The following is a 19,571-nucleotide window of genomic DNA, read 5'->3' as shown; positions in this document are numbered from 1 at the left end:
GGTCACGGGAGGCTGAGGCTGCCTTCACCTTAGTGGAATTCTCTCGATTAGTGTTTCCCTGCTTGCATAGACACAGCCATGCTGCCAGGACAGAAGTGAGTTGATGAACTTTGGGCCTGATTAGCATAAAAGATTTGCTAGTCAGAATGCCTTGGCAAGAAGAAACAGAACTTTGAAGACTGCAAGAAGACTGAATCAAGAAAGAAGATTGAATCAACTTCTATGAGCAAGAGATGTTGCAAAATTGATAAGTTTGATTATGTGAAGATTAACCCAATCATTGTCAAAAAAAATTACTAGTCTTCCAAGAATTGTGTATAAGCATGTGTAGCCCATGTGAAAAACACGTTCACTCTCCTGTGAAAAAGTAAAAAGTTTAATAAAGGACAATAGGAGACAAGGACCATGGAGCAAAGGTTATTTATGGCCAGGTGCATCTTGGCACTCAGCCAAGAGCACCCTGTTACCTTCGGGGATCCCCCTTAAATACCTTTTCCCTCACATCCACCTGTTGCATGCTCATAGCCCCTTATGCATATCCATAACCTAGTTTACATTTCCAGGAACTATTTTACATGGCCCCTCCTTGGGTCCCCCTTTTCAGAACATGCGTGTTTCTTGGCTGGGGTTTGGCTCCTTCTCTTTATCACTTCCAGTTCGGGCCTTGGTCCACACTGCCTTCAGATGGTGAGTGCTGATCTTTGGCAGAGCTGTAGCAGGTGTCCTCATCCTGTGTTCATTGGATGTTATCCCATCCAAGCAGGCATTTTAACACAAGCAGACTTCTGTCAGCTATTGCACTACTATGTCTAAGCTTAATTAACAACAAAATTAGAAACTTTATCTTTGGAACAAAGTTACCTGAACATCAGACATATAAAATTCATTTTAATAGTTGCAAAAGCCAATATTATAATATGTATCTATAACACTCCTCTCCTGCAAGGAAAGGCTGACACAGCTTGGCTTCCTCAGCCTGGGCAAGAGACTTAGACTTGATCCAACTGTGGCCTTCCAGGACCTGAGGGCAACCTACAAGAAAGCTGGACAGGGGCTTTGTAGGAGGGCAGGCAAGGACAGGACAAGGGAGAATGGATCCAAATGGAAAGAGAGTCGTTTTAGGAGAGGGATTCAGGAAAAAGAGTCTCCTGGAACAGGTTGCCCAGAGAAGGTGTGGCTGTCCCGTCCCTGACAGTGCTCAAGGCCAGGCTGCACGGAGCTCCAGACAAGCCGGGCTAGTGCAAGGGGTGCCCAGCCACAGCAGGGGGGTTGCAGCCGTGTGATTTTTCAGATCCCTTCCAAGCCAAACCATGCCACGACTCCATGATTCTGGGATACTTCCCCTCCTCATCCTCTAGCAGAAAAAGTAACTTGGCCCCAAGTTCCACATTGCAGACCATGTCCTTTGGCAGCCTGCAACTATCTCAACAGAGGATGAAAATAGGTGACATTACTGAGACAATTTCCCTTTTCTATATGAAAATTAAATGCTCCACTCCTGAAGAGCCAATTCTTCCCCATGAAATGCTTCACCTCAGCCAAAGAAGAAAGAAGCCACAAGCCAAGACTCTTCTTTATTGCTACATTGTTTGATTTGGTTACTGCTCTAATAGGAATTCCTTGGGGGTTTTATTTGTTTGTTTCTCTCTTTCGTTCCGCGGGTCGCGCGGCGGCTCCTCCGTTGGGTTCGCGGAGGCAACGGAGGAACGTTCGCGAGCTGCGGCGGTTCCACAGCAGCAGCAGCAGCAGCAGCAGCAGCAGCAGCAGCAGCAGCAGCAGCAGCAGCAGCGCTTCTCTCGATCGGTTTTCCGCTCGACTTTGCACTCGCTCCCCATCCCCTTCTCCCTCTCACACTCACTCCACTCCCGTCCCGTACCGTCCGTGTCCCGCCTCTCCCAGCCCGGCTGATGCCGCGTCCCGCAAGGCGCCCCTCGGCGGGGCCGCCCCGTGCCCGCCCCTGCCCGTCCCGCCGCGGAGCCGCCTCCGCCGGGCTCTCTCCGTACTGGCTCTGGCGCCGCTGGAAGTGCCGCTCGCTCTGGCGCTGGCGGAGCAGCGCGGTCTTTTGGCTCCGCCTGGCGCGGGCTCTGGCCCGGCCCCGGCCGAGGCCCCGGCCCCGAACGAAGCCCCTGCCGCGGTTCCGCCCGCAGCCGCCCCGCTGCCGCCCCGCGCCCGCCCCGTCGCCGACAGCGTCGCCGGCGGCTTCCCCGCTCCGAGCTCCGCCGCTCGTCAGCTCGGCCGCCGGCCCCGAGCCGCCGCAGCCCGGGGCGGCTCGGCAAGCAGCAGCGCGCCGGGCGCTCGGCTTGGCGGGGCAGAAGAGCGGGAGCGCGGTGCCGCCCGCACGGGCGGAGAAGCCTCCCCTGGAGCAGCTCTACCGGGAGGGCCCGCTGCTGGGGAGCGGCGGCTGCGGCAGCGTTTACTCCGGGACCCGGCTCGCCGACGGCGCCCCGGTAAGAGACGGGGCCGGAGCGGAGGGGGCGGCGGGCGGCGGGCAGCGAGCTCAGCCCGGCGCTCGCCTTGGCTTGCAGGTGGCCATCAAGCGAGTGTGCCGCGATCGCATCCCGGAGTGGGCGCGGCTGGTGAGTGAGCGGGGCCAGAGGGAGAAGGCGGCGGGGCGTGCCGGGCGGGGCTAAGGCGAGGCCCGGCAGGGTGGCAGCCGGAAGGCTGCGAGGGGAGCGAGCGGGGAGTGAGCGGGGCCCGCGCAGCGTCCCGGGCCGGGCAATGGCGAGCGGCGGCGGGGCCGGGCAGGGGGTGGCCGAGGCGCGGCGCAGCATCGGCCCCGCTGAGGGCATCGCGGTCCCCCCGCAGCACAACGGCGCCCTGGTGCCCCTGGAGCTGGCGCTGCTGTGGATGGTGTCGTGCCCTGGCTTCCGCGGCGTCGTGCGGCTCCTGGACTGGTTCGAGCTGCCCGACGGCTTCGCGCTGGTCATGGAGCGTCCGCAGCGCTGTCAGGACCTCTGGGACTTCCTGCACGAGCGGGGGTTCCTGACGGAGCCCGTGGCGCGGGGGCTGTTCCGCCAGGTGCTGGAGGCCGTGCGGCACTGCACCAGCCGCGGCGTCCTGCACCGCGACATCAAGGCCGAGAACGTCCTCGTCGACCTGGCCACGGGCGAGGCGAAGCTCATCGACTTCGGCTGCGGCACGATCCTCCAGGACACGTTCTACACCCGGATGTCAGGTGAGCCCAAAGCCGGGGCCCAGCCGGGCAGCGGAGGTTCCCCCCTTGGCTGGCAGAGGGGGAAGAGGGAGAGAAGGGAGGGGAGGGTGCAGAATCCTCCATCAGCCGGCTGCAGCCAAGTTGCTTTTCGGCGGGAGCGGGCTGGGAGGGAGGAAGGGAGGGAGCAGCATCGGCCTGATGAGCTGTGCCTGTGACCCATAGGAACGCCAGAGTACAGCCCACCGGAGTGGATCCTCTTTGGCTGCTACCATGGCCAGCCAGCCACCATCTGGTCCCTGGGCATCCTGCTCTATCACCTGGTCTGCGGGCAGCTTCCTTTCCACACAAACGAGGACATCGTCCGGGGCCAGCTCTTCTTCCCACCCCGGGTGTCTCAAGGTGGGGCTGCGCCTTCAAGGCTCGGGAGGAGGAACGGGGCTGGGAGGGGGCAGCTGGCACATCAGCGTCCTGCTCTTGCAGCTAGTGAGGCGGTTGATCTCCTGGGCTTAGCTGGAGGAGGTGGCACGTGTGCCTCTGTGCTGCTCTCCTCCAGAAGGGAGGATCCATGGGAAGCTTTTGGCTGCAGCTCTGAGCACTCCTAGTGTGGCCTGGGCACCGTGGAATGTGGGAGAGCATGGACAGGAGCCCTGTTCCGCTGAGCGTCGGTTTCTGGTTTCTCTCGACAGAGTGCCAGCACCTCATCAGGTGGTGTTTATCCATGGACCCCGCAGACAGGCCATCACTGGAAGACCTTTTTGAGCATTCTTGGCTGCAGGAGCCCTGCCTGGCCCAGGAGACAGCAGAGATCCATCCCTGTGCTCAGTAGGATCCAGGAGCCCAGCAAGTACCAGCTGCACGCGTCTGGTGGCACTCCAAGAAAACCCCGGAGCGTTTCCCTGCGGCTGCGGCACGGAGGAGAGAGCGCAGCCGAGGAGATGCTTCCGCTGGTCCCCGGCGAGTTGTGGAGGGAGCGGCTCAGTGCTCCCCGTCCCACTGGAGAAGTGGTGGCAGTGCGGTGAAGGTGCCACGGACTGGAACAGGGGAAACATTCCCCTGCAGCTCAATGGCATCGGGATGTCCCCGCAAGCCGAGGCACAGCTGGCGTGTTCTTCTGGAGCACCACGTGGAGCTGGGAACACCATCCTGGAGCTGGCCGCTGGCGGGGCAAAGCCGACCGGCTTTGGCTGCAGCCCCTTCCTGGAGGACACGCTCTGCGCCCCGATGAAATCAAGATGAGTCCCCAGCCGGCGCAGGGGCGGGGGGATGCTCGTGCTTCCAGGCATGGCAGGGCTCGGCCTGGCCACGCGCTGCAGGTTCCCCGCTCGGCGGCGCTGGGGAATATTAATTTTTTCCCCCGGCTGCCAAGCTGCTTTTTGGTGGGACAGGGGACGGATGTTGTGGAAGGGGAGCCGGCTCCTGGCCTTGCTGACAGCTTCTGCCAGCCAGCCTGGCACGGGCTGGGGCGGGGGCAGCCAGCCTGACAAAACATCCATCCATGTGGATGGTGGCCGCAGAGGGGGATGGGTTCTGAAGCTGTGCCCCAGCTGGTCTGCTTTGCAGGCCCTCGAGGAAGGGGTGCGTTTACGGGTGGGAAAGGTGGGGTTTTTCCCCACCCATGGACAGGTTTCATTCTCGCATGGAGTGGTCAGACCCTCCTCAGGCCCGTGAAACGGTGACAGGCTGTGTAGGTTTGTCTTGTTTCCAGGTCTTGTTTTGAATTGACTTTCATGCAATTGTTCTTTGTTTTTCCCAGGAAGATTACACCTGGTGCCCGGACCGCATGGGGAAGCGCCTGCACCGTCCGTGGAGCACATCCAGTGCCAGTGCTAGCCCAGGGGCCACGGCCTGCAGGGACATCCCCTTCAAGAAGGACGAGGACCTCGTGCGGGATCGGCTCCTCTCCTGGCAGCAGGTCTGCAGAGGTGGGTACCCGGCTCCACAGCTGGGCTGGCAGAAGGGCTTCGGGCAGAGGGCAGCGGGCACACGGGCATCCCGCCCTTGCAGCTGCTGAGGAGGCTGCTGTGCTGTGCTGAAGCGGAGGAGGTGGAACGTGGCCTGCCACGCTGCCCTTCTCTCGAAACAGAGAATGGCTCGGGAGGTTTGGGCTCTGAGCACAGCCAGCAGCCTGGCCCGGGCACAGGCCATGGCAGGACAGGGCACAGGAGCCTTCTGTGACTGACCGTGGCTCTCTGGTTTCTCTCTGCAGGCTGCCAGCACCTCATGCCATGGAAACGGCTCCGCTCGGCCTGCCAGGCTGGGAGGGCTGGAGGGCGGCGGGTGTTCATTTGCTGTCAGAAATAAATCGTTCTATTTTTTTGTCATCGTCATGATCAGAGCATTTCTTTCATCCTTTTCCAAGCTTTTGGCCTCCCTTCCTCCAGGGTAATCTTTTTGTGTCCTTCCTCAGCCACTTGATGGCATTTGGCAGGGGGGATTAAGCAATGTGAAAAGTTCAACAACAGCTCCTGTTGCCAACTGCAGCAGCCCCTTCAAGAGCCCTGAGCTTCCAGCGAGGTCCACGTGTGCCTTGCAAAAGGGAGTGGTTTGCAGCGATGGGGTTGTCGCCCTGCTGCAAAAGCGGGCCCCCCAGGACAAGGCCCAGCAATGAAGAGGCCAATGAAAGCACTGGGCAGCAGCAGAGCCCTCAGCAGAGTTCTTTGGACAACCACGGACTGGCCACAGCTCCAGTGCAGCATGACTACGAGTCAGGCTACCAATGCTATGAGCAGAGTTAAATTTCTCAAAGCCCTTTGCTAATGGAGCCCTGAAGCACAGTCACGTGCAGTGCTCTTGACTCAGCAGTCCCTTTGAGCCCAGCTTTTGCCGGAGATGGAGCCAGAGCTCGGAGCTGGTGGTCCCTGAGCAGCTCCAGGATGGGGAGAAGCCCCACAAGTGCTCAGAGTGTGGGAAGAGCTTCAGGTACAGCTCCCAGCTGAGCAGGCACCAGAGGATCCACAATAAGGAGAGGCCCTGCGAGTGTGGGGAGTGTGGGACGAGCTTCAGCCAGAGCTCCAACCTTGTCAGCCACCAGAAGATCCACACTGGGGAACGGCCCTACAAGTGTTCCAAGTGTGGGAAGAGGTTTCAGACCAGCTCTGATCTCCTCAAGCACTATCGGGTTCACACAGAGGAGAGGCCCTTCTGCTGCCCTGACTGCGGGAAGGGATTCAGGCAGAACTCCCACCTCATCACCTGCTCTCCTCTCCGGGGAGAGGCCCTACAAGTGTCCCCAGTGTGGGAAGAGCTTCTCACAGAGCTCTACCTGGGCCCAACACCAACGGAGGCACCGGTAAGGGAAGCCCTGTGAGTGCCCCGAGTGTGAGAAGAGCAAAACTCCATCCCCCACTACAGGACCCACACTGGGCACAGCCCTGGTCACCCACATTCCCTGTCATCCATGTTGGGAACACAGCTGGCTGCTTTTCCTTTTGTGTTGACCTTAATTTTTTTCTCTTCTCCATCCCTCTGCACTCCAAAAGCCAAGAGGGATCCATCTTTCACCTCAAAACCACTCACATGCTACTGAAAACAACTGTATTTTAAGCCATAAAACACAATCCCACCTCAAATTGTTTGTTCCCACCTCAAAAACCTCAATCCCTTGCCAAACTCTCTCGATTCCAGAGCCTGCAGAGTGAGATAGGGTTGGAGGAGCTGGGAGAAGTGGGATCTCAATTTGGAGCGGTGGGATGGGGATTCTGTGGGGCTGGGATCTATTTGATAGCAAATAAAACCTTCAGACTTACTGATTTCTTTGCCGTTCATTTTCAGTCCGTGGCAGTTCTGTCTGCAGAGCGCCGCCTCACAGAGCGTCCCCTCACAGTTCCTGGCCTTGGCCTGGCCCCGCCCCTTTCCCCTCACGGTTCCCGCCCTTTCCTCGCCCCCTTTCCCCTCACGGTTCCCGCCCTTTCCTCGCCCCTTTCCCCTCACGGTTCCCGCCCTTTCCTCGCCCCTTTCCCCTCACGGTTCGGCCTTCGGGAACGGGGCAGGAGGAGGAGGGAGGGAGGAAGAGGCGCAGCGGCAGCAGGGAGCAGCCGGAGAAGAGCAGAGAAGGAATCGCGGGGCCCTGGCGCTGCCTGAAGTCGCCGCAGCCCCGGGAGCATCGCCCCCCATCCCGCAGGTGCCCGGGGAGGGGGAGCTCAGCCCAAATATGCCGGGGGGTTCCTGGGTTTGGGGTTTTTTGGGGGGATGTTTGGAGCTGGCAGGGCTCCAAAGCCGAGCCGCAGATGGCCCTCGGGGGGACATCGGGGGTCCCGGGGCCCGGAGTGGCTGCTCCCAGTATGAGCCCAGTCACTGCCAGTATGAGCTCAGTCCCTCCCAGTCATTCCCTATGGTGATGCAACTTGCCCCCAGCAAGGGCCCAGTTGCTCCCAGTTCCTCCTACTTTCATCCAGGGTGTTCTCAGTCCTCCCAGTTGCCCCTAGCATGGTCTTGTCACTCCCAGTATGGTCCCTGTATAATCCCAGTTACTTTCAGTCACTCCCAGTATGGTCCCAGCTGCCTCCAGCATGGTTCCAGTTGCTTCCTAGATCAACCCAGTCAGTCCCAGTATGATGCCATTTGCTCCCAGCCACCCCCAGTATGGGGGATGATGTGCAGGGTGTGTTCCCAGTTGCTCTCAGATATTCCCAGTGTTAGTCCAGTCACTCCCAGTGTGATCCAAATATGAGCCCAGTGTACTCCCAGTCACTGCCAGGATGAACCAGTTGTGCTCCACATGGTTCCAGTTGCTCTCTTTCACCCTCACTTTCATTCCAGTCACTCCCAGTATCTCCCAGTGTACCCCAGTTCCCTCCAGCATGTTCCCAGTCACTCCCAGTTCCTTCCAGTATGATCCCATTTGCTGACAACCACTCCCAGTCAGCCTCAGTGTAGTTGCACTCACTGCCAGTATGATCCCAGTCACCTCCAGCATGATCCCAGTTCATCCCACTATAAACCCAGTTGTTTCCAATCACCCCCAGCATGCAGCCAGTCACTCCCAGTTCCACCCAGTTGCTCCCAGTTACTCCTACCATGATCCCAGTTTCTCACAGCTGCTCCCAGTCACCCTCAGCATAATCCCAGTCACTCCCAGTGTATCCCATTTGCCCCTAGCATGGTCTCAGTTGCCCCCTGCAGGCTCCTACTCACTCCCAGTATGTTCCCAGTATGTTCCCAGTATGAGCCCAGTCTCCATCAGTGCGATCCCACTCTGCCCTGGCACGGCAGTGTGATCCCAGTCTGGTGTGAGTACAAAGCCAGCACAGTCCCAGTCCCTCCCAGTGCTGCCACTCCTGGCATCCCCCAGCCCTCTGTGCGTTCCCCCCTCCCGGCTGTCCCGAGAGGAGCCCCAAGGGCTGGCAGTGCCCAGGCAGGGTCCCCAGCAAGGCCCAGTTGGGATGTGCAGCCCCCAGTTTTCCCAGTTTGCCTCTCCTTTTGCCCGGGCCGGGTTCCCCCCTGGAACAGCGGGTGGGAGCAGCCGAGAGCCCCGCGCTGCCCATCCCGACCTGGCCCGGCTCCATCCCCGCTCCTGCCGCGGGCTGCGAGGGCTGCGGGAACGGGGCACCGAGGGTGTCGCTGCTCCTGGGGGAGGAGGAGGAGGGAGGGAAGGGCAGGGATGGAGGAGGAGAAGGAGGAGGCTTATAGAGGATGGAAATGGGGGGATGGAAATAGGAGAAGGAGGTGGGCTTAGGGAAAAAGAGGAGGGGGGATCGAAGAGGAGGGATGGAAGGGGATAGATGGAAGATGAGAAGGAGGTGGGGTTAGGGAGGAGGAGGGGGGGATGGAAGAGGAGGAGGGGCAGGAAGAGGAAGAAGAGGGACAAAGGCGGATCAAGGACAGCAGAAGGATTCACCAGGTCGAGCCTTCCCTGAATTCGCAGCCCCCACCTGCGGGATCATCGCCCCCCATCCCGCAGGTGAGCGGGGAGGGGGAGCTCGGCCCAGATATCCTGGGGGGTGCCTGGCTTGGGTTTTTTTGGGGGGATGTTTGGAGAATGAAGAACTGCAAAGCTGAGCAGAAAAGGCCCCTTGGGGGGACATTGGGGGGTGCCGGTGGCGGCTGCCGGCAGAGGCAGCCTGGAGGAGCAGAGCCCTGTGTCCCCCAGGAGCCCAAAGTGGGGAGCCCAGAGAGGGGGGAGCGCCGCCATGGGCGGGACCCTCAAGAGCCTGGAGAGGGGCAGGGGGGACTCCTTGGAGCCGCTGCAGCCTAAAGCAGAGAAGAAGGGGAGAAGGGAGCCCGGGAGCCCAAAAAGCCCCGGCAGCCCTAAATGGGGAGAGCCAAGAGTGGGGAGCTTTTGGGATTGCTGGGACTCCCAGCAGCCTGGGGAGGGCGGGCACCGAGGAGAAGGGGGACCCCCAATCCAAGCGTTACCCCCAGCAGCTGGGACAGGGGGGAAGCTCTAACAGCAAAGGGGAGGGATCAGGGATGGGGAGCTCCTGGGAGGCTTTTTCAGGGCTGAATCTTGGTGTTTGGGAGGTTTTTATGGAGCCCAGGTGGCCAGGGACTTCTGGAGATGGACTTGGGCAAAGGGTCCTTCAAAGTCAACGTGCTCATCCCTTGTTTTCCCCAAACCAGGATTTCCCATTCCCAGCCCCTGGGAGGCTGTGAGGAAGAGGAAGATGCCCCGGGACAGCCAGGCAGGTGAGGAGGAAGTCAGTGCCCCTTTCCCCCTCTCTCCTGCTCCATCTCCCAGCCCAGCACGGCCCCTGGCTGCAGGACAGCCCCGCTGCTGGATTATGGGAAGAGCTTCAGGCAGAGCTGGTGCCGTCCTGCCAGGGACGCACTGGGGGGATCTCCTTGCCCTTCCCTGTGGCACGGAGGCAAATCCCATCCTCTCCTTGTCCTTCCTCCCCCAGAGCAGGAGCTGAGGATGGAGAGCAGGGAGGACAAATCCCCACGGCAGAACCTCGTGGAAGAGGCCGTTTTGAGCAGCTCCACAGTGCAGGAACCCAACGGGGAGGAAAAGCCCCGGAGATGCCGCACGAGGAACGGCTGCAAATGCAGATCACGGGGATCTGAGGAGGAAAGACCCAGCCTGGGCTGGGGAGGCGGCCGGAGATGGAGCCAGAGCTCGGAGCTGGTGGTCCCTGAGCAGCTCCAGGATGGGGAGAAGCCCCAGAAGTGCTTGGAGTGTGGGAAGAGCTTCAGGTACAGCTCCCAGCTGATTGTGCACCAGAGGACCCACACTGGGGAGAGGCCCTACGAGTGTGGGGAGTGTGGGAAGAGCTTCAGCCAGAGCTCCAACCTGCTCGTGCACCAGAGGACCCACACTGGGGAACGGCCCTACGAGTGTTCTGAGTGTGGGAAGGGGTTTAAGACCAGCTCTGATCTCCTCCTGCACTACCGGAGTCACACAGAGGAGAGGCCCTTCTGCTGCCCCGACTGTGGGAAGGAATTCAAGCAGAAGTCAAACCTTGTCAGGCACCAGAGGGCCCACACTGGAGAGAGGCCCTATGAGTGTTCCAAGTGTGGGAAGAGGTTTCAGACCAGCTCCGATCTCATCAAGCACTATCGGGTTCACACGGAGGAGAGGCCCTTCTGCTGCCCTGACTGCGGGAAGGGATTCAGGAGGAACTCCCACCTCATCACCCACCGGCGCATCCACACCGGGGAGAGGCCCTACGAGTGTCCCCAGTGTGGGAAGAGCTTCTCACAGCGCTCTAACTTGACCCAACACCAACAGAGGCACCGGTAAGGGAAGCCCTGCGAGTGCCCCGAGTGCGGGAAGAGCTTCGTGCGCTGCTCCAGCTCCATCCCCCACTGCAGGACCCAGGTTGGGCACAGCCCTGGTGACCCACATTCCCTGTCATCCATGTTGGGAGCGCACCTGGCTGCTTTCCCTTTTGTTTTTGCCTTAATTTTCTTGTGATTCATCTTTATCCCTTAAAAATAGCTAAAACAGGGTTAAATGAAAGAAATTGATCAAAAATATCTGAAGTCCCACCATTTCACAGGTGTTTGAGGGGGAATTTAGGATTTGGGGACACGTTCTGTGTGGAGTGCCCCTGTTGCTAAGAGGCAGGAGTTTGGTCTCACCCTTCTTGTGTTGCTGATAACTCCTCCCTTGCCCCAAACCCTAACTCCACCCCGGGATACCCTGTACAAACCCCACGGCCCTGCCTTTGCCCTGTCTCTCGGGGGTAAGAAATGGATTCTGGAGCGTTGTGAAACCAAGACCCGTCTCGTTTGTTCCTGGCAACGGCAGCTGCACCCTCCCTGGACACCATGAACTCAGCTGCAACAGTTCTGGAGGCTTTGTGTGTTCTGGGGGGATTTTGGGCAGTGTTCTCCATCTCTTTGCATTTCAGAAGCCAAGAGGGGTGGATCTGTCACCTCAAAACCACTCAATCCCACTGAAACAACTGAATTTTAACCCATAAAGGCTCAATCCCACCTCAAATTGCTCGTTCCCACCTGAAAAAACTCAATCCCACACAAAGCTCACTCGATTCCACAGCTGCCAGGGTGAGATGGGGTTGGGAGGAGATTGGGAGAAGTGGGATCCCAGTTTGGGGCGGTGGGATGGGGATTGTGTGGGGCTGGCTGGGTGGGATGTATTGGATGGCAAATAAAACTTTCAGACTTACTGATTTCTGTCCCCTTCATTTTCAGTCAGTTCTGTTTGCAGTGCCACCTTCTCAGCTGATTAAGTTCCTATAAAAATCCCTTTTTAAAAATCATCTAACCCAAACAACCCAAAAGCCAATATCCAAATACAACCACCCATCTGCAATTAATTTTTTTAAAAATAATTTTAATTTTTTTAGAGTACTTAAGGGTGTTATTAAAGTTTTATTGTTTGATTAAAATGTATGAGAAATTATAGTGGTGTTTGATTTTGTGTTTAGTATATTTGTAATATGAATTGTTTTATAAGGTGTGTTAGATTGTATGTTAGTTTTTTTCGATATTTTTTATCTAAAGTCTATGAGTTACTGAGTTCAAACTTTCAAAAGGTATTTCTTGGTATATAATGTGTTTATTTATATTTATTGGTAATGTCATAGTAATAATTATTGTTGTTTTGGGTCGAATCATTATTGGAGTACTGTAAGTAAGAGTTAAAATGATTATATTTCATTTTTATTGCAATTTATTTAATTTGAATTATAATTTATTATTTATAATTTTATTATAATTTGTTGAGAGGATAGGAAGGAAGTTGAAGGGCAGGAACATTTTTTCCTGGCTGGGAACTGGAATTCCAGACTCTGGGAGTGTGTGCAGGGCCACACAGACCGGGATCCAATATGGTCTGGGATCAAATATGGGCTGGGATTGCACAGACTGGGATCACCTGGACCGGGATCCAATATGGGCTGGGATCAAATATGGGCTGGGATTGCACAGACTGGGATCACCTGGACCAGGATCCAATATGGGCTGGGATTGCACAGACTGGGATCACCTGGACTGGGATCAAATATGGGCTGGGATCAAATATGGGCTGGGATTGCACAGACTGGGATCACCTGGACCGGGATCCAATATGGGCTGGGATTGCACAGACTGGGATCACCTGGACCGGGATCCAATATGGGCTGGGACCATTTGGAATGGGACCATACAGATCAGGACGATACAGACTGGGATAAACTGGGTTGGGATTATATGGAGTGGGACCAGATGGACTGGGATTGCACAGCCTGGGATCACATGGACTGGGAAAAAGCATTGGCTATCACTGGCTACCTTTGGCTACCATCCACGTATAGAGGTGGCCACCGCAAGTTGGCTTGATCCTGTTTGGGGGTCCCATCCCCCTCTTTCCCCGCTCTCCCGCCCCTTCCCCATCGTTCCCCCAATCCCCACTCCCCTCCCCCGTGTTTGGTTTTGGGGGTTCCAGGCCCCTCCTGCTCCGTGTGGGGGTCCCGACCCCCCTTTGGTTTAATTTGGGGTCCCCGCCCCCCTTCTCACCGCGCCCCCCGCTCCCCCCGCGGCCGGGGGGGCTCCCAGCACCACCAGTGCCACCAGTGCGGCCCCAGCTGCCCCCGCACGCCCCATCCCCATCCCCAGGGTCACCTCCCCCCTCCCCAAATTCCGCTCCCGGGGAGCGCTGGGCGCTGCGGGTCCGCCTGGCAACTGAGGAGTCATCAGCGGCAAACGCTCTGATTGGCTGGAAATGGCCCCGCGCGGTCTCTGATTGGCTGGAGCTGTGAGAGGCGCTGAGCCCTGCCTGGCAACTGATGAGTCAGAGCCAACCCGGGCGCTGATTGGCTGGAAATCGCCGGGCGGGGCCAGTACGCTGAGTTTCTGCCCGGCAGCTGGATCGTCATCAGCGCCGCGCGCTCTGATTGGCCAGGATCTGTTTTGGGGTGGGGACGGGAGGAACTGGGCACCCCCAGGAGCCCCTCGGCTTTGGGGGTTTCCATCCCCCCTCGGCCCTCGGGGCGGCCCTGGGGCCACCCCGACACCCCCAAAATGGGGAGGGTCCCCGGAGCCCTTCGGAACCCCCAAAAACGGGCTGGAAGCGGCAGGAGCCGCCCCAAAAAGGGATTGAAGGGTCCGGTCCGGGAATGGGCGAGGCTCCGGGGATGGCTCCGGTCCGGATCGGGGCGGGCTGGGATTGAGGGAGGGTCCGTTCAGCGGCTGGGGAGGGGTCTGGGATTGGGGAGGGGCTGGGATTGGGGAGGGGTCCGGGACTGTGGGCATGGGTCCATTCCGGGACTGGGGCGGGCTCTCTCCCTGGGATTGGGGTCCGGGATTGGGTCAGGGTCTCTCCCCGATCCCGTTCCCGTTCCCATTCTCGATCCCGCCGCTCTTTCCAGGGAATGGCTCCGATCCCAACCTCGACCCCAAACCCGGGGGTCAAACATCCTAGGAGTCACCCCAAATCCTGGGGTCACCTCCCCCCGATCCCAAATCCTGCGGGTTCAAACACCCCCAAACCCAAACTCTGGGATGTCAACCTCCCCCCCCCCGCCCCAAACCCGAAATTTTAGCATCAAAGCCCTCAAATCCCAGATCCTGGGGTGTCAAACACTCCCCAATTCCCAAACTTTGGGGTTAAATCCCCCTGACCCCAAATCCTGGGGTTTGAAACATTTGGGGTTTGTAACACCCCCAGTTCCTAAAGCCTGGGGTCAAATACCCCCAAATCCCAAGTCCTGAGGTGTCAAAAACCCCCAGCCCCCAAAGTTTGGGCTTTAAACCCCCAATCCCCAACTCCCGGGGAAAAAAAAACTCCCAAATCCCAAACTCTGGGATTGTCAAACACCCCCAATTGCCAAATTGTGGGGTGAAACACCTGCAAATCCCAAATCCCGAGGTGCCAAATGCCCTCAAGCCCCACAGTTTGGGGTCAAACTCCCCAAATCCCAAATTTTGGGGACATAACCCCCTAAACCCTGGGATTGTCGAACACCCCCAGTTCCCAAATTCTGGGGTCAAAACCCCCAAAACCCCAAATCCTGAGGTGTCAAAAATCCCCAAATCCCAAAATTTGAGGTCAAACCCCCTGATCCCCAAACGCTGGGGACAAAACCCCCAAATCCCAAAGTTTGGAATCAAAACCCCTGAAATCCCAAATTCTGGGGTCAAAACCCCCCGATCCCCCCAAATCCCCCCCATTTTTGGAGTTAAATACCCCCAAATCCTGGCGTCAATCCCCCCAATTCCCAATCTTTGGGGTCAAAATCCCCTGACCTCATATCCTGGCGTTTGAAACACCTGGGGCGTCCAACCGCCCTGATCCCAAAGTTTGGGGGTCAAACCCCCTGAGCTCCAAATCCTGGGGACAAAACTCCCAAACCCCAAATCCTGGGGTCACAAACCCCAAATCCCAAATTTTAGGATCAAACCTCCCCAATCCCCAACCCACCCCTAAACCCATTCCAGCCCTGGGGGGCACAGTGGTGTTATTTGAGGTTTATTTGGGGTTTGTTTGGGGTTATTTGGGGTTTGTTTGGGGTTCTTTGGGTTTATTTGGGTTTATTTGGGGTTTGTTTGGGTTTATTTGGGTTTGTTTGGGGTTATTTGGGGTTTGTTTGGGGTTTGTTTGGGGTTACTTGGGTTTATTTGGGGCAGCTCCAGGTGCAATGTCTGCAGAGAGACCCTGGGTCGAACACTGGGAAAAAAAGAGGGATTGGGGTGGGAATTGGGGGATTCAGGATGGGGAAAGATTCTGGGTGGGAAAAGGGGATTTAGGGTGGACAGGGAAGGATTTGGGGTGGGGAACTGGGGTTGAAAATGGAGATTTTGGGATGGGAAAAAAAAGGACATTAGGGATGAGAAGAGATTTTGGGGTTGAAAAAAAGGAGGATTTGAGATTAAAAAAAAGGAAAATTTAGGTTTAAAAAGAGAGGATTTGGGCTGAGCTGAACTTACCTGAGGGAGTGGTGGTGCGTGGGGAAGGGTCAGGACCATTTTTGGGGCAGTTTTCTGGGATTTTGGAGAATTTCTATGGGAGTTGGGGACAGATCTATGGGATTTGGGTGCAGTTTTATGGGATGTAGGCTGTTTTGGGGTGGTGTTGAGGGATTTTTGAGTGTTTCTATAGGATTTAGGAGCAGTTTTATGGCAATTCAGGTATTTCTATGGGATTTTGGGGTGGTTTGGAGGGATTTCAGGGTGTTTCGATGGGATTTTGGGGTGGTTTGGAGAGATTTCAGGGTGTTTCTATGGGATTTTGGGGTGGTTTGGAGGGATTTCAGGGTGTTTCTATGGGATTTTGGGGTGGTTTGGAGGGATTTCAGGGTGTTTCGATGGGATTTTGGGGCGGTTTGGAGAGATTTCAGGGTGTTTCTATGGGATTTTGGGGTGGTTTGGAGGGATTTCAGGGTGTTTCGATGGGATTTTGGGGTATTTAGGGGTGGGTGTAAGGAAGTTTTTCAGGATTTTGGGGTATTTCAGGCCCGGTTTTTTGGGGTTTGGGGGTGTTTTGGTGGGGTTTGGGGTGTTTTGGGTCACTTTTTGGCGAAGGAGATCTCACACAGAAAAATATGCACAAAAATCCCCCTAAAAATCCCCAAATCACACAAAATCCACACAAGAAATCTCTCAAAATCACCCAAAATATACCAGAAAAATTTTCCCAAAAACCCTCCAAAACCCACAAAATCCACTCCAAAAATCTGCACCAAAATCCCACCAAACCCCTCTCAATCCCCCCAAAAATGCCCCCCAAGTCCCTTCACATCCCATTCAAAGTCCAAGGAAATCCACCAAAAAAATCCCCACAAAAACTTTCCTCAAAATCCCACCAAACCCCAACAAAACCTCACGGAACCCACCCCAAAAAACCCACAAAGATTTGGGATTTGGGATCAGTCCAGGGGGATTTGGGGACGGCTCAGGGGGTTTTGGGGTCGTTCCCAAGGATTTTGGGGGGATCTGGGCGAGATCCCAGAGGGGATTTGGGGCTTGCTGAGGGCTTTGGGGGAATTCAGAGGGGATCTGGGCAGGATTTGGGGCTTTCTGAGGACTTTGGGGGAATTCTCTGGGATTTGGGGCAGTTCCAAGAGGGATTTTGGGGTTTTCCAAGGGATTTTCAGGGGTTCTGAGGGATTTGGGGAGGCTCCAGATGGGATTTGGGGCAGTTCCAAGAGCAATCAGGGACGTTTTTGAGGGATTTTGGGAAGTCCTAGAAGGAATTTGGGGAATTTCAGAGGGATTTTGGAGGAATTCAGAGCAATTGGGGATGTTCCAACAGGGATTTGGGGTCATTCCCAGGGAATTGGGGGTGGATTTCTGGCTGGATTTCCCTTTCTTCCACAGATTTCGGGCTGTTCTCCAAAATTTCCTGTTTTTCAAGAAACTGTGGATTTTTCCCTGGATTTGGGTCTCACCATGGGGCAGAAGGGGAAGGTTTGGGAGATCCAGGGTGAATTCTGAGAGGTTCCTGGCTGCATTTGGGTATTTTCCACAGGATTTTGGGTGGGTTCCCAATTGAATTTTGGACTTTTTTCCCCAGAGTTTCAGGATTTTTCCCAAAATTTGGGTATTTTCCTGAAGATTCTGCTCTCACCATGGATTTGTCCCAGAAGGGGAAGCTTTGGGGGTTGTAGGGTGGATTTTAAGGATATCTGGGGCTGGATTTGGGTTTTTTCCCCAAGGATTTTGGAGTTTTTCCCAGAATTTCAGGGTTGTTCCCAAAATCCCAGGACTTCTGCTCTGATTTCTCTCTTATCTTGGGCTTGTCGTAGATGGGGAAGCTGTGGAGTGGTTGGATTTTGGGGGTATTTGAAGCTGCATTTTGGCTTTTTTCCCCCCAGAAATTCAGGATTTTTCCCAGAATTTCAGGATTTTGTTCCAAAATGTCAGGATTTTCCCAGGGATTTGGGTCTCACTATGGGCTTGTCATAGAAGGGGAAGCTTTGGGGGGTTCCTGGTTGGATTTGGTTCTTTTCCTCGGGGTTTTTGTTTTTTTTCCCAGAATTCCAGGGTTTTCCCTCAGCATTTCTGTCTCACCATGGGCTTGTCATAGCAGGGGAAGCTTTGGGCTGTTCAGGGTGAATTTGGAGGGATTCCAAGTTGGATTTGGGGATATTTGAGGCCAGAGTTTGGCAGTTTTCCCCCAGAATTCCAGTTCTTTCCCCAAATGTCAGAATTGCCCCAGTCTCTGTCTCACCACGGGTTGGCCGTAGAAGGGGAAGCCCTGCATGGAGCGCAGGGCGTTGGTGCCGCTGCTCATCTCCTTGGAGGTGACGAAGGCCTGGCCCCGCACGCGGAGACTGCGCCACACCAAAACGTCCAAAATCTGCCCAAAGCGCGAGAAAATGGCGCAGAGGGACTTCTCCAGCTCTGGGGACACCGTGACAATGGGGACAAGGACAGGGACAGCGGGGACAGGAACTCCTTCAGCTCTGGCAACAATGGGGACAACGGGCACAGGGACAGCTCCAGCTCTGGGGACACACAGGGGACAGAGCGAGGGGACAGACACTGCTCCAGCTCTGGGGACAAGGACAGGTGACAACAGAGACAGACACTGCTCCAGCTCTGGGGACAAGGACAGGTGACAACAGAGACAGACACTGCTCCAGCTCTGGGGACAAGGACAGGTGACAACAGAGACAGACACTGCTCCAGCTCTGGGGACACAGGGGACAGAGGGACACTTGGCACAGGGACAGGTGACAATGGGGACAGAGAGCGCTCCAGCTCTGGGGACACCCAGGGGACAGCCTGAGCCCCTGGGGACACCCAGGAACGCTCTCAGACCCCCCAGGACCCCCCAGCCCCCCTGTCATGGTTTGACACTGGCGCAATGCCAGCACCCCCATGAAAATGCACCTTCCCTAAATAAATGCTGTGAGATGTTATCAGGGACAGAGCAGAGCAGGCCCAAGCTTAATAACAAAGGAAAAAAACCTTTATTAAACTACTACTAATACAGAAAACACATAAACTAAATCCAGGATGAAGACCTTTTAAAACCACCCCTCCTCCTCCCAATTCTAAACACACTCAGCTATGAAACATCACCCGGGATTCTTGATCAAATTACCACCCTTCAGGTAATCTATGTTTAAACTATCAAGGGAGAGAGAAGTCTCTCTTGCACCACAGGCCCCCCAGGAAACACAGCTGCCCCCCTGTGTTTCCCTGTCACACATGGCAACCGCCTGGAAGAAAAATCTGCCAGTGTGACACTCTCCATTCCATGGCACAGTGCTCTCACCACCGTGCATGGACAGACTGCTCGTAGGGCTCCTTTAAGGATGCTTTGCCACGGACCCAAAGATATAACAGTTCAGTTTCTCATCCTGGGACTACAGTCCCCCCCATTTTCCCCTGGGGCCGAGGGGTCCAAAAACAGGACTCATCTTCTTCCCGAAGACAGAGGGTATCACTATTCCCTCTTCAGCTCTCTTTGTTTCTCGCCATTCTTGTGCTGTTCGAAGCTGAAACAGGTCTCCCTGGGTCACCACTGCATCCCCCTAAAATGCAGTCTCTATTGCAGGAGATTTTGGTTCAGTCCATGGCTAACAAGAAGAGTCCAGCTAAAAGCTACTTCATCATCTCCTCCTACCTAAATATTTCTTCTTCTAACATCTCAGGTCCCGGACTATCTCTCTTCCACTACAAATCAAGGAGGAGTAATACTTTTAAAAAAAAGCCCTCATTTCCTGGAAAGGGTTAAAAGTTCAGACTCCCTGGACGGCCGATATCTCAGTCCAGCGTTCCGCCTCCCACGCTGGGCACCATCCCCCCCCTTCTCCTTCTCCTCTGCCGGCAAATTTCCAGGTGCCGCCAGGCTCTCTGTCTCTTTCCCTCTTGGGGGGGGGGACAAAGGCATCTCCGCTCCTCTCCACCCTTCCGTCCAGGAGCTGGCTGTGTTCCAGACCTCAGCCCCTCGGCCTACCTGGACAAGGCCGCGTGGCTTCCCCTCCCCCACCCAGACCATGGCTGGGCAGGGGAGAGCCTGCACTCTCTGACGACCGGAACCAAAGAGAGAGTTCTCTTGGGAGTTCTTGCTTTTAACCCCCTGTGT

The 19,571-nt window shown here is 56.2% G+C and overlaps 3 protein-coding genes and 1 pseudogene across 6 annotated transcripts; all 4 read left to right on the top strand.

Annotated features, from left to right (window-relative positions):
- Positions 1-1,751: 1,751 nt before the first annotated feature.
- Positions 1,752-5,475, top strand: LOC128783044 (serine/threonine-protein kinase pim-1-like). Of its 4 annotated transcripts, none has more exons than XR_008428972.1 (6): positions 1,752-2,447; positions 2,526-2,576; positions 2,806-3,175; positions 3,377-3,553; positions 3,841-5,066; positions 5,361-5,475. XR_008428972.1 is itself a non-coding variant. In XM_053933636.1 (5 exons), the coding sequence occupies exons 1-5, from the start codon at positions 1,908-1,910 to the stop codon at positions 3,978-3,980; spliced, it is 1,278 nt and encodes a 425-aa protein (XP_053789611.1). In that variant the 5' UTR covers positions 1,752-1,907; the 3' UTR covers positions 3,981-5,475. The 4 variants fall into 4 exon arrangements, 2 of the variants coding, with proteins under 2 accessions (XP_053789611.1, XP_053789612.1); XR_008428971.1 differs by having other exon boundaries at positions 3,841-5,076; XM_053933636.1 differs by having other exon boundaries at positions 3,841-5,475.
- LOC128783117 (zinc finger protein with KRAB and SCAN domains 1-like) lies at positions 4,791-6,894 on the top strand. Its single transcript, XM_053933704.1, has 3 exons — positions 4,791-4,838; positions 4,908-5,080; positions 5,984-6,894. Exons 1-3 carry the CDS (start codon positions 4,791-4,793, stop codon positions 6,459-6,461), a joined length of 699 nt encoding a protein of 232 aa, XP_053789679.1. The 3' UTR covers positions 6,462-6,894.
- Positions 6,895-9,038: 2,144 nt separating this feature from the next.
- LOC128783064 (zinc finger protein 239-like) lies at positions 9,039-12,116 on the top strand. The gene is made up of 3 exons (XM_053933671.1): positions 9,039-9,053; positions 9,713-9,778; positions 9,994-12,116. The coding sequence occupies exons 2-3, from the start codon at positions 9,757-9,759 to the stop codon at positions 10,830-10,832; spliced, it is 861 nt and encodes a 286-aa protein (XP_053789646.1). The 5' UTR covers positions 9,039-9,053; positions 9,713-9,756; the 3' UTR covers positions 10,833-12,116.
- LOC128783030 (zinc finger protein 850-like) overlaps positions 9,738-19,571 on the top strand; it is a 281,788-nt pseudogene continuing 271,954 nt past the window's right edge.

This window comes from Vidua chalybeata, unplaced genomic scaffold (genome assembly GCF_026979565.1).
Source record: "Vidua chalybeata isolate OUT-0048 unplaced genomic scaffold, bVidCha1 merged haplotype W_reject_10, whole genome shotgun sequence".
Classification (NCBI taxonomy): domain Eukaryota; kingdom Metazoa; phylum Chordata; class Aves; order Passeriformes; family Viduidae; genus Vidua; species Vidua chalybeata.
The sequence above is the reverse complement of the archived record's forward strand: the minus strand, read 5'-3'. Positions and strand labels throughout refer to the sequence as shown.

Bases quoted from the DNA above. Each gene is read 5' to 3' on its own strand.
- LOC128783044 (XM_053933636.1), top strand. From the start codon at position 1,908: ATGCCGCGTCCCGCAAGGCGCCCCTCGGCGGGGCCGCCCCGTGCCCGC. The intron at 2,577-2,805 runs GTGAGTGAGCGG...GTCCCCCCGCAG, and splicing joins TCCCGGAGTGGGCGCGGCTG to CACAACGGCGCCCTGGTGCC. The intron at 3,554-3,840 runs GTGGGGCTGCGC...TTCTCTCGACAG, and splicing joins CCCACCCCGGGTGTCTCAAG to AGTGCCAGCACCTCATCAGG.
- LOC128783117 (XM_053933704.1), top strand. From the start codon at position 4,791: ATGGAGTGGTCAGACCCTCCTCAGGCCCGTGAAACGGTGACAGGCTGT. The intron at 4,839-4,907 runs GTAGGTTTGTCT...TGTTTTTCCCAG, and splicing joins GTGAAACGGTGACAGGCTGT to GAAGATTACACCTGGTGCCC. The intron at 5,081-5,983 runs GTACCCGGCTCC...CTTTTGCCGGAG, and splicing joins CAGCAGGTCTGCAGAGGTGG to ATGGAGCCAGAGCTCGGAGC.
- LOC128783064 (XM_053933671.1), top strand. From the start codon at position 9,757: ATGCCCCGGGACAGCCAGGCAG. The intron at 9,779-9,993 runs GTGAGGAGGAAG...TTCCTCCCCCAG, and splicing joins GCCCCGGGACAGCCAGGCAG to AGCAGGAGCTGAGGATGGAG.